This window comes from Chelon labrosus, assembly GCF_963514085.1.
Source record: "Chelon labrosus genome assembly, chromosome: 16".
Classification (NCBI taxonomy): domain Eukaryota; kingdom Metazoa; phylum Chordata; class Actinopteri; order Mugiliformes; family Mugilidae; genus Chelon; species Chelon labrosus.
In genome coordinates this window covers 14730739-14744608 of record NC_140349.1, presented here as the reverse complement: position 1 = coordinate 14744608, position 13870 = coordinate 14730739, and the positions used below count along the sequence as shown (strand labels likewise).

At 43.8% G+C, this 13870-nt stretch overlaps 1 protein-coding gene across 1 annotated transcript in view; it reads right to left on the bottom strand.

Annotated features, from left to right (window-relative positions):
* gabbr2 (gamma-aminobutyric acid (GABA) B receptor, 2) overlaps positions 1 to 13870 on the bottom strand; it is a gene marked incomplete at its 3' end in the record, with an annotated part of 169916 nt that overhangs the window by 54295 nt on the left and 101751 nt on the right. The window contains exons 8-10 of the mRNA XM_084563825.1: positions 10694 to 10754; positions 3752 to 3832; positions 2715 to 2865 (exon numbers count right to left, since the gene is read on the bottom strand). Coding sequence (XP_084419951.1) covers positions 2715 to 2865; positions 3752 to 3832; positions 10694 to 10754 — 293 coding nt within the window. The remainder of the gene's footprint in view (positions 1 to 2714; positions 2866 to 3751; positions 3833 to 10693; positions 10755 to 13870) is intronic.

Genomic DNA, 13870 nt, shown 5'->3' with positions numbered 1-13870 from the left:
AACAGCAAGAAGCTTCACCTTGGGACTGGAATCTCTTGCTGATAATGGGTCGTTAGGGTGCAATTCATTGGCAAAACTGTTTCTCCTCCAACTACAGGTAAGCATCTCATTGTTAACAGACACTAGACATGTGAGTTTCTGATGAGCTACATCCACATATGTTCCTATTTCAACCTCAACTCCTCACCGGCCTTATAGAACTGAAGAATATACTCGGATGAGTAGCAAAGGGTCTTCAAAAGACTAGACATGTCCAGGAGCAAACGACATAGCCGAACTCTGTCAGCCACGAAGCTACCATGTCACATACACCAATCAGGCATAACATTATGACCACTGACAGGAGAAGTAAATAACATTGACCATCTTGTGACAATACAATGTTCTGCTGGGAAACTTTTGTGCCTGGCATTGATGTGGATGATACTTAGACATGTAGCACCCACCTAGACCAGACCAGGCACCCCCACCCCATAGCAATAGACACAGGCACACACACTTGATTTAGGAACAACTGTGGTGTTGACCTGGGGGGTATTCCAGAAAGCAGGTTTAACAAACACTGAGATAAAACTTAACCTCTGGCTTGTCTGAACCTGAGGCGACTAAACCCGAGCTGTCGGTTCCAAAACACCGGTTTGCAATCAGTTCAATCAACCCCGGATTGTTTAACCTAGAGTTGTGCGTGATCACGGCGAAGTTATAAAGGCATCATCTATTGAGAGTCGAAACCATGATTAAAAATGGCAAAGCGCAGAGCAGCCTATTTTTCTGAAGCGGAGCAGCAAGTTCTGCTCGAGGCGTACGAGGAGGAAAGAGCGATAATAACGAAAAAAGCAATAAAAGGAACGAGATCTTGCTTGGCAGAGAATTGCCGACCGCGTAAATGCGTAAGTTTAGTAGGATATAGCACACTAATGTGTCAGAAGCACAATAATTCAGTAGATATTAGGCTACATATTAACTTCTTTGTATGAGACTTTCTTATACTATAGAATACCTTGTCATATATTGTATTATTTTTAATTAGATGTAACCCGACCGCCCTCAAGAGAACGTGGCCGCAGGTCAAAACAAAATATAAAAACATTGTCCAAGTTGGTAAGATATATCTGAGTGCATCATCTTAGACATCACTTATCCAGTATTATATTCTTGAATTGCCATATTGCAACAAGTTACATTCATTTCAAAGCCAATAGGAAGAAAGCAGAGGAGAGGAAGACCGGTTCTGGGCCAGCGGTGTCCCCCCTCACCCCTGTGGAGGAGTTGGCGATCAGTATCAATCGAGGGCGTCCGATGATGGAGGGGATTCCTGGGGGCACGTCATCGGAGCCCTCAACCTCCCAGGAGGAGCAAAATGAACAAGTGCAATGTATTTACCCTAATAGGCCCACTTCTGTCTAATTTGTGTAGCCTTGCATGTTCGAAAATGACCAATTTATAGCCAATATTACCGTTCATATAAATAATAGGAGGATGAATAGACATTATCAGCAGTCAAGGAGGAATCGAGGTAAAGAAATGCTGTGCAGAGACTAGAGCATAGTTTCTTCATGTTTTCTGTCAGTGCATGAGAACACTGGATCAGAACATTTGCTCTATAATGAAGTGTTTTCTCTTTTCAGGCCATGAAACACGCAATGGGCAAATAAATGTGTGAAACAGTCTTACGTGCATTTATTTTATTTTTTTTGGTTGAAGTGATTGTGACAGATTTCATCACGCATTCTTTGACCATCTCTGATGTCAAGTTGCTGAATGTGTTCCTATCTGCTCCTCAATAGCAGGAACTAATTCATTGCGCAACGTTGCAATGTTGTGCAATAGGCTATCGCACGCGCAACAATTACGATGAGCGAATCCACGATGCGTAACGTTCGAAATGTGGGGATGGAGAATGCTGTTTAAATATATTAAAGATTCCGAAGAAAAACAGTAGTGCTCTGGCAAAAACTCATCAGGAAAAGAAAGGATATTAAGTCGTGGTCTTATACCCTCTCACGGTGAATAGCCCGAATGATTTGTGCTTCAATGTCAATTGGATCTTCCTCAAAAGGAAACGTCATTGTGTGACAAGTGTGGAAAAAGCGGTCTGGCTGAACGTGCACTTAAATACCCGAACATAACCTGAACAAAACCTACCCCTACCAGGTTAAGTTCAGAGCCTATGTTACTATAGTTACTTACATAGCCTGATCATTTTTGAGCGTTCTGGAACCGAAATCCCAGGTTTACCGCTAACTCTGGGTTTACATACCCAGAGTTAGCGGTAAACCTGCTTTCTGGAATACCCCCCTGGCCTCCAAATTCACTAGAAACAAAGGCCCATCCTCTCAACTTAAAGACCCCCACTAACAACATTCTGTTGCCAGACACCACAGGACACCCTCAGAAGGCCCATGTCCATTCTCTGATGAGTCACTGTTTAGGAGACACAAGGGGGACCTACACATTAACTGAGTGTAAGCTGTCACATCAAGATGTCAAGTTGCTATTAAGAGTGTATACAAAGACAGTGGACAGGTAGTTCTGGCCTGCGTGTCCACTGTCTGTTATCTGGATATGCACTAGGTACACTTGGAGCCCTGTAACATGAATTCCCAGAAACTAAATCATCCTCTAATTTGCTTTCCTCCTTGCACTGCACATTCACACAGTCATTATCTAGAATACACTTTTAAAGCTGTGCTTCACCAACGCGGGATGCTGACCTGTGGTTTCTGTTCTTGATGTTGAAGAACAGGAAGGCCCCGGCCATGAGCATGCCCAGTATGGTGATGGTGGACAGGATGCTGTAGAGGGGCACGTTGATGTGGCGCCGCTGCAGACGCACAAACGTACGATCCTTGGGAGGCTCCACACCTGTGAGAAGCAGGAAAAAAAAGATCTCAAGCTTTATGAAAACAGTGAAACTATTTTAATTATTATCGAAGATTATTCTGCCCAGAAGCTGAGAATGTTAATACAATCATGTTTTTTTCTTGACATTTTAAATTTCACTCCTCACTCTGACAACTTATTCCGTTCCAATCTATTTCTCTTCATCCGCAAAGCGGTGACACCGCGGCAGTTATTTAAGATCCATTTCCTGGCCCTCAGTTTTCCCTAGCTGAGTGCCTGTTTCTCTATGCACCACAGTCAAGTTATTATAGTTAGACCCTGCACTTTCTTTCTTATCGTTTGCTCTTTTTTTTTTTTTTTTCTCCTGCCAGTGTGCCAATCGATCGCAATGGAATCATCTTACACATCTCCACTTACTGTGGTCAGGGAGCTGGAAACAAGCTTTTTAGATGGTGCAGCCCTAGAGTGTCTGTGTGCGGGGCAAAGCTGAGAAGATGGAGAAAGAGTGGCCAAGTGGAGAATGGCCAGGAGGATCAAACAAATTACAAAGTATGTCAACACAGGCAAACACGGCAGGGGTGAAAAATGGACTGGTAAATAATTTAGTGGAGAGGAGGACCGTTCAGAGTGGCGAGTCCCCCTCACTGAATAGTGGCGTTGTATGAAAGTGTCTGCTGGAGCGTTTGGAGTATTTGTGTGTGCTGCAGGGAGGGAGCGAGTTCAAGAGTGCAGGAGGACAAAAGAGGAGAGCGATAAGTGGCGTCAACGCTTTAACAAATGAAACAGACATCAGATGCGTCACCTTTTTTTTTTTTTTTTGTCTTCGGCGAGTATTACATACCTCAGTCAGCGCTCACACACACACACACACACAGGCACATGCACACGTGTCTAGACTCGTTCATACCTTGGAACCTGATGGAGTTGTTGATGAGGTCCAGCACATCAGCAATAGCGTTGTACTCGCCCACCTTCACTTCTTGGCCATCTGTTAAAAAAGAAAAAAGAAAAAAAGCACACAAATATGTTGATATTAAATTAAATGTGCTTAAATTATCCAGTTGTTGTACACTTTTAAAGCAGTTAAATGTGCTGCACAAAATCAGAACGAATGATCTTTATTTTGCATGTTAACATTTTCTACTTGGCACTTGCAACAACCTACAACTGGGACTGATAACAAATTCATCAGTTTTATAGAAAAATATAATATTAAATAACCTAATTAATCATCTGAGTGAACAGAACTTAAGCAGAACACACTGTAAATGTGTGTGTTTTGACAGTCCATTCAGTAGCTGCTGAGACACTTTACCAGTTTGATGAATTTCTGAATACATTTGTGCCAATCCATCCAGCGGCGCACATCGAGACAATCTGCAAAGATTGCCTTGTTGGCTGCGCCACATGAAACATCAAGGGATCTCCAAAGCCATTACAACTTTTCCTTTGGGGAGACTGAATATCTGTATGAATTATCAAGGCAATCCCTCCATGAAATGACAGACTGACACACTGCCATCCCCACAACCACACTGCTAACAAGGCTCAAAACGACATTCTGCATAAAGTTGTGAACTACCCCGACAGCTGGCGCAACGGTGACAGCAGCTCTGGCGCGTTCACAGCAAGTCATTTTGGATAGCTAGCCCCTCTGCTCGAAATTGTGTCTTGGGCAGAGTCAGTTCTGTTTGATGTTTGACCTTCGCTGTGTGAAATGGTGTACAGCGTGGTTAGAGTCTGACGCTAGAAGACACGTTTTCAAATTCACCCAGCGAAATTGGAAAGTTTCTCTAAGGCCAACCAGAATGCTTATTTTTACAGTCTGTTCCTGAGAGCAGAGTGGACTTACAGTATGTGCAGTAGGTACATTTTTAAAGGCCTAGTTTTAGTTTTACATATTCAGAGACAGTGATTTTTTTAATTAGGGGGAGGGCATAGCAGCCATATGAAAGATCTCTAGCCAGGTAATTTGTCCTGTCAGACACAATGTTTTCTTGCAGGCTGAACATTTCGGAACATGCCTGCGATTGGCAATTATTATCCTCATGGAAACAAAGCAGCTTCCTGGGTTTATAAAATGTTGCACCAGTGATTATTATTATTATTTGGACAAAATGTGACTAAGGTTAACTTGAATGACCAGGAACAATTCAAACACACTTCCAAAACGCATTAGTGATTTAACAAAACATCCTCAACGTCAGATTTCACAACTTTTGGAAAGAAAAGGCTTCAACGCTGTCAACTGATAACTTTGCAGCTTAATATAGCAAGACCAGACTTCAAATGAGCGCTATGATTCTCCAACAGATGTCGGAGGAAAAAATAAACACAGGCTATCACGCTTGGGTATATTTCTAAGATACTTTCAAGGGACTGCAAACTGCTGCAAGCCCCACCCTGTAAACACCAGCGGGTTCAGCATCTCCTCTTTTAGAAGCAGGGATGAGCCTCTCAGGTGTCATATCGGAGGAAACATGACCTTGTCAGACAAGCCTGGCCATTCACTCATAAACATTGCTCACTTAGAGTATACATCAGGGAGGAGAAGAAAAGGAGATGGCAAGGAGGGGAGAGATTATCCGGTGTCTTTTATTGTAAACAGAACACACAACCTGCAATTTCTTCCGGTGTGCATGCTCAAATCTCTCCGCTACTCTCTGTTATCACTCTAACAAGCCCATTGAACTCTTTGGCGGCAATGTCCTTGACTAGGAAAATGCTGCTGCAGCATCACAGGGTACCGTGTTCACCTAATTCCATCTCCAGTTTTGACATCAAAGCTGCAGCAGATGTTGAAAACGATAGAATATATTTGACCGTTTTAGTACGGTATATAAAAATGTGTCCTGAACCCATGTTTTGTAGAGTCGAAACAGCAAAAGAGATTGCGTATCACCATCCCCTCTTTGAGATGCTAAAACGCTCGCTGCACTCTATCACCACAAGCAATATCGAAAGGCTGCAGCAGGCTGTTAAATTCAAACCTGTCGCTCAGTCTGTGCGGTGACATTTCATGCCTTCTTGTTTGATAAGTCCCTATGAAACAACTGTTATTTTACTGATGGACTGTTAATATATGAGAGACAGCATTTCACTTAAGTACGATCCCTCGCAATATTGCTTTTTCCTGTGTGGAATAGAATGAGGTTGTTCAAAAGCTATTAAAAAGACGTTAGCCACGCTGACATGTTCCTTTATTACAGCGAGCACGGCCACTGCGGTTCATTTCGTTCATTAACTCAACAGACTAAGACCACAACCAAATAATTGCCTGGATTTCATTTGTTCGAAAAGAGTTCCCTTAAAAGTTTCAGAAAAACAGTTAAAAAAAAGAAATCTACATTCATTCTTAAATATGTCCATCTTCAGTAGCAGGGATTTATCCCAGCCTCATTATTTGAAATGACAAGAATCAAATCCTAAAAGAGCACCAATGGTAACATCATACTTAGTTATTTTTCCACTTCCTAGTATGTTAATATTTCTTTTTTTTTTTAACATTATTGCCTTGATTCTGTGTAGTGCAGTGTAGACAGATGGGAAATACGGGGAACAAGCGCTGGGGAACGACATGCAGCAATGGTCAAAGCTGAACCAGGTACTACATACTCTCTCTGTCGTGTCCCCCTGTCAGCCATCTGTTCACAACCTTGTACGTTTCAAAAAATAGTAACTCCGACCGTCTATTACTGCCAAAGACGTGCAGAAAGTTGTAATAACGACAGGAACAAAAGTATCAGACTGTAAGAGGAACACTAAACCCTTCATGCAGATTGTTGCGCTCCTTTCTTGACCAAAAGGTTCACACAAACGGAGAAACCGCAGAGTTATACGCCTGCCACAAGAAGGACAAGGCCCAAGGCGAGAAGTGTGCCGTCCCCAAATTTCAGGCATAGAACAAGTCATTTTAAAGAATGTGATGCACTCAATCAAAGTCAAACAAAGCTTACAAATAGTTCAGGAATTGCTCTTGGGAATGTCAAGTGGCCATCTCAGTCCCAATGAAAATCCATGGCAGTATTTAAATGTAACCTGCAGCTGTATGGCAACCAAGGAATGTTTATAATCCATAGGCTTTTGCATACAAGAAACACACTAAAAGCCAAAAAGAAAAGTGTTAGGCCAGAGTGTAGCCTCAGATCCTCAGGCAGGGCTCGTTGGCAAACCCCAAAACTCTGTGACTCTCTGCCTTACAATACTGCATCAGTGACATCTTTTAAATTATTATTCTTAAAACAAAATGTTGTTTTTTTTTGCTGTCTTTTCAAAAGTGATTGCATTTGGAGTTCTTCCGATTAAGTTCAGTTCACTGTGTGTCGTGTCGGATGTGTGCTATTTCAGCACTGAACAAAATAAAGCTTCCTTTAAAAACACTGGTGGTACAGTTCAGTGATATGTGAGCTATTTAAGTTGAAAGGACTGTGAGAGGATCGTTGCCTGGAGGTATACTGACAGCAGCAGGGGTGTTGTTATTTGAAATTCCTGGAGAAGACGACGGCAACGCAGGAAATTAATTCCTTCTCAGGGTTGTGAGTTGTACGCGGTAAATCCTATCATACATCTCTAAAGAGCCAAAACATCTTAACCTTTTACCCACACCCACATCACATCTTCACCTCGCTGCTGATACATACTGTATACTGAACCTCTAATTCTCCTCGCAGAACGACGAGAGCCGTGTCTCCTTATCTGCCATGCTCAGCGGTGTCTTGATTTAAAATCTGTCCTCGGAGGGACGGCAACTGAGATCAAGACCTCTGATATTGAGCTATCTGTCTTCCCCATGAGAGACAGAGGGAAGAAGAAGAGCCATCGAGGCCCTCGACTAAGAAATTCAGGCAGGCTGACAGGCTAAAATGGAGGATCAGAGGATGAGGACAGATGATAGGGTCATGTTGAGGATCACTCCCTTTTGAAATATTCAAGCAGAGGTGGTCCCTCTTCTCCTCCCCCAGCCCCCAACTTTTCCCGCGAGCGTGTCAAAAGGGTGACACACTCGCGATCCCTGACAAGCGAGGAAGAAGTGACGGACGGAACGTTAAGCAGGGATAGAAGACAGTGAGCGATACCTACACTATATTACCAAAAGTATTCGCTCACCCATTCAAATGATCAGAATCAGGTGTTCTAATCACTTGGCCTGGCCCCAGGTGTATAAATTCAAGCACTCAGGCATGCAGACTGTGAAACAAGACATTTGTGAAAGAATGGGCCGCTCTCAGGAGCTCAGTGAATTCCAGCGTGGAACTGTCATAGGATGCCACTTGTGCAACAAATCCAGTCGTGAAATTTCCTCGCTCCTAAATATTCCACAGTCAACTGTCAGCTCTATTATAACAAAATGGAAGCGTTTGGGAAAAACAGCAACTCAGCCACGAAGTGGTAGGCCACGTAAAGTGACGGAGAGGGGTCAGCGGATGCTGAAGCGCATAGTGCAAAGAGGTCGCCGACTTTCTGCACAGTCAATTGCTACAGAGCTACAAACTTCATGTGACCTTCAGATTAGCCCAAGTACAGTACGCAGAGAGCTTCATGGAATGGGTTTCCATGGCCGAGCAGCTGCAGCCAAGCCACACATCACCAAGTGCAATGCAAGGCGTCGGATGCAATGGTGTAAAGCACGCCGCCACTGGCCTCTAGAGCAGTGGAGACGCGTTCTCTGGAGTGATGAATCACGCTTTTCCATCTGGCAATCTGATGGACGAGTCTGGGTTTGGAGGTTGCCAGGAGAACGGTACATTTCAGATTGCATTGTGCCAACTGTGAAATTTGGTGGAGGAGGAATTATGGTATGGGGTTGTTTTTCAGGAGCTGGGCTTGGCCCCTTAGTTCCAGTGAAAGGAACATTGAATGCTTCAGGATACCAAAACATTTTGGACAATTCCATGCTCCCAACCTTGTGGGAACAGTTTGGAGCGGGCCCCTTCCTCTTCCAACATGACTGTGCACCAGTGCACAAAGCAAGGTCCATAAAGACGTGGATGACAGAGTCTGGTGTGGATGAACTTGACTGGCCTGCACAGAGTCCTGACCTGAACCCGATAGAACACCTTTGGGATGAATTAGAGCGGAGACTGAGAGCCAGGCCTTCTCGACCAACATCAGCGTGTGACCTCACCAATGCGCTTTTGGAAGAATGGTCAAAAATTCCTATAAACACTCTCCTCAACCTTGTGGACAGTCTTCCCAGAAGAGTTGAAGCTGTAATAGCTGCAAAAGGTGGACCGACATCATATTGAATTCTATGAGTTAGGAATGGGATGGCACTTCAGTTCATAGAATGAGTAAAGGCAGGTGAGCGAATACTTTTGGTAATATAGTGTATGACAGGAAAGGAGGAAAGTATGTTGGGGACAGAAGGGATAGCAAAAGGGAAAGGGACACAGAATAATAAAATTGGCAGGCATACGTTTGGAATTGATAGAAATGTGCGATCAGACAGAGGCATTATTGGATTTGCTTCCGTTACTTATCCAAAGCTGCCGATTTCTAATTCAGGGTGTCCCAATATTTCACATGGAAACAGGTCAACATGCCCTTGAGAATCTCTCCCTCACATGCTGTCTCTCCTTCTCTCTCACACATACAGGCATAGGTGTTGTGTTGTAGGGTTTGTTATTACGTTTTGAGGGTTAAAACTAAGGTTTCTGGGTAAAGCTGGGTTATGGTTGACGTTAGGGTAAGGGGCTAAGGACAGACAGAAACACAAGGTTGTGTGCAGATAACGCTACCCTCCACTAGTTTCTGTTTAATTATCCTCTAATCATTGATTTTATCTAATTTTTTTTCATGACAGCACTTTTTCAACAGTCACTAACAAAGCCACACAGACCAGCATGTCCCCGCTGCTCTCCGAGAGGAGACACACACAAACACACTCGCTCACAGTGTGTTATATGCAGCCAGAGGGATCAAGCCCCTCTGCAGTCAGGAAGATAAGATGGCTAAGCAGGGAGGACTAAAAAAGCAGCATGCAGCGTGCTACATGCGGCAGCCTCGGAGCTGGGAATCCCCTGCATGGAGATGCAATCTCTGGGTTATTCTCTCACTCAGCCAACCCTGCTGGCTCAAAAACGACCCCAGGACGACGCCGTGAAAACAAAGAGCACCGGGCTGGATTTCAAGGGCAAACATTCAATGTCAATACATACATCTTAAAACCGCAGAAGAGACTGAGCACGGTGGAGACGATTTAGAGTAACGTGCAGCCTTATTATACAGCCCCACGCCTGTGGAGACCACAAACACAGAGCAGTCTAAGGAACTCGTGTTTATTTTTCTGAGATTACAGCTCTTACAGTCATGCAAATAATCCTCTGCAGAAAAACAACCAGAAACTGTAACTGCGTTTGCGAAGCGTCTGACTTCAAAAGTGTGAAATCTTTTGGATTGCCTGTCTAGCAAGTACGAATCTGCTGCAGCTTTACTTAAGCCCTCCGCGCCCATTACAGGTGCTGGGACATCAGCTGTGTCAGTTAAAGCCAGAAACAAAAGCAACATTTCTGAAACTGTTCTAAGTCTTACTGAGCACTGTCGCGGGTAGCTAGGATTCAAAATGTTTTGGCGATTTCTAATTCTTGCCGCAGCTCAGCGGAGTCAGGTTAAGGGCGAGTGCAGATGACTGGAAGCAGGAGTGACAGGTGTAAGTGAAGTGCAAAAGGTCCATCAATAAAGCATACATAGTTCTTGATGTTTTCAATCAATGCTTTCCACTCAAAATAGATTGAGAGAGATTAAGGGGAGTAAACAATGCAAGCAGGGGCCCTCGAAGGACAGCAAAACGTGAAGGGAAAATCAAAAGAGGTTAATATCAAGAACTGAGCCGTAGCAGTCTCACACGTACCTTGAAACTGGTTGAATTTTATCGTGCCCATCCTCTCTCCATTGCGAAACATGACCTGGCCCTGGAAAACAGCAAAAACAAAAAGCATATTTGACATACATTGTAAACCCATATAATAGGCATGCTAACTTTAAGCTGTTAGCATGCTCACGAAGATGCAGCCTAAGCTTTAAAGTGAGTTCAGCTGAAAAAGAAAAAGAGCTTAGTTCTACTAAATTTATGCACAGTCCTTTGCTGATACCGGAGCATTGGCAGGAAAAGGGCAGCGCCTCTGCTCACGCTGCACCCCGTTTGATTAGAACTGGCCGAAATTGATCTGTTTATAGGCGCAAACAAAATGATCCCTGGGCCAATTCATTTGCTAATATCCTCGGAACAACATCAGGTCAGCAAAGCAGGTTGATTTAAATGCGTTAGCTCACTTAGCCCCGCTTCAAATCAGGTCTCAGACGGTGTTTAAAAAGCAATTGAAAATGTTTGGCCTCAAGAAAGTGTGAAGTGGTCAGTCATTGCTACTGAGATTGTACACTTTGCTTCCCAGGGAAAAGGCGTGTTTATCTGTTTAAAGCGACTATCTGAAAATGACAAAAAAAGAACAATGGAGAGTGTCTGATTTGAGGTCCACAGCAATAATTTCAAGCCAAAGGCACACAAGGTAGATAAAAGCGTCGCCAACTTTTGGCAATATCTCAAACACGTATTCAAATTATTGGGCTTCTGTCACTTTGCCTCCCATGTTTTCTATTTTTGTTCCCCTTCTCTTTTGTTCTATATTCTCCTTCCTGCTCCGTCCTTTCTTTATTTCCCTTTTCCCTTAACATCTACCAATACTGTTCAATTAATTCAAACCATCTGCCATAGATAGATAGATAGATAGATAGATAGATAGATAGATTAGCACTGTGTGATTAAAAGACAGCCGAGGGGAAAGCGGGTGGTGGGGGGTCTGTGGAGCCGATTTTGCCTCAAAAGACGGCAAGCTTTGAAGTTGCAGAGCTCAGCCCCACCCCTCTGTTTGAATCCCACTCTTTGTGTGGCATCTTTGATGTCTGTGCGTATGCATGCATGTTGACGTGTATGCACTTGCTATGTTGTCACATTAAGCCTATGCGAGCGACTCCGGGGACACAGATCCTCCAGTCGTGCGTTTTACCACCGCGGTGACGGTATAACACGTCTTCTAACACAAACTTCACGCCACAGACTCAGTCCGACTTGGCGACGTTAACAAGTTCCCCTCGTCGCACGCAGCCCTTCACACACTATGCTATGTAATTATACGTGTAGTGTAAACAGGACATTACAGTGCAGCCCTGCACCTCAGCTCATTAGGAATAACATTTAGATAACGGTGGTGTGTAAACAGTGTCAGTGTTGGTTAGAAATAAGGCGAACTTGACTTAAGCTCATAATGAGAGTGTGTATCTAGGTTTCTAGAGCAGCTGCATGCTACACATGCTCTGGCTCTCCATTAGCACCCACCACCGTAATTGGCCTTTAAATCAGCAAAAGTGGAGCGATCACAAACCCAACCAAAATGGTGTGTAGTTATTTTAACAGCCCACAATTTGTTTCCTACAGTCATATACGCAGTTTGCAGAATATCCGAAGTATATCAAACATATACAGAGGAACGTACTCTTGCGATTGGACATAAATGTCGACTAAGATTAAAATAAGAAACTCCACCAGACTCTCTGCACTGACCCAGACATGTGTCCATTGTCTGGTATTCAAAGGATGTTCAGTCCTGTGTCACAGTGGTGACTGATGGAGCAATCACTGTGTCTAGGCATGTGGGTGTGTGGGTGTGTGTGTGAGAGAGATAGTGTCTTTCTGAGGTGACGTGGTGGAGGCGGCCAGGTATCGCGATGTCTGCGGAGGTGAAAATACTGGCAGTGAGAGGATCCCGGGATCAAATGAGATGTCAGTCTGTGGGCTGCAGGTGTGACACCCGCTGGGTTTTCAGGGTTTTAGGTGGGAGAGCTGTGGCTGTCAGTGTAACTGTGATGCACACACATACCCACACACGCATTAAAAGAGAAAAAGCAGATACACATAATCCTACTCTCACCTCAGCCTCGGGCTGCGCTACTCACTATTACCTAGAAAGACACTGATACCAACACAATGACCACTGACCACAGATAAAAAAACAAACCTAAACCCACACACTTGTCATTCTCCAATCACAATCTGCCGCTACTCTTCCTTTGCAGCCCTCCCAGGTGAATTCCAGCGAACATCATTCTGTGGTTCTAGCAGTCATCTGCACTCTCTGTGCCCTGGAAGTCTCTTCAAGCTAATGTCAGCCTTCTTCTCTGTGGCCTTGACAGCAGCCAGATCAATACTGCGGAGCCCTCAATGATCACTCTCCTGCTGCTGCAGCTGCCACTGCCACTGATTCAGCAGCAGGATCGAGATCAGCACCGGACGGACACGGTTTGGTCCCGTGAGACATGAGTGTACACAGCAAACACGTTGTACAGAATCAGGACATGAGAAGTGACAGGGCTGTAGTCAGGATGTGATCCCACACATGTGCACGTAACGTTTAAACCACGGGTAAACTGTCAGAATCAGTCATTTCAGTGGTGCCTGCAATCCACAAACAAACCAAGGAAGTTGTGTAACAGCTGCTTTTGAAATCTGAATTTGAAAATAGCACAAAAAGATGTGTGTGCAGCGTCAAAGGGAAATTGCCTCCCTAATTTGTTATTGTGCGTGGGCGGAGGTTTCTATGTGCTAAGTGTGTGCTACATACAGGGAATGTTTTGATCTCATTTCATGCAATCCCTTAAAAGAGCGCCCATAATATTCAACAGATGTTAAATCTCTCGGTACAAAGATGCATTTAATTATTTTTGCAGTGCCACTGTCAAACATTGTTTACCATTCGCACAATATGCACGCTCAGATTTTTAATCTGAAGACTGACATTGCAAAATCCTTATTAAATAAACAATATTCTGTACTGAATGGATCCCGATTTACTGTAGCTATACTGACAATTCAAACTGTAACTATTTCCGTTTCTCATTATTTGCAGACACTGACATTGTCTCAAATCACATATTTTAGTTAGTACACTTCCATGTAGAACTCTTCCATGTGTACAATATGTACTCATTTTATTTTTGACATTAGTTGATTGTGTTCTCACCAGAAATGAGGACA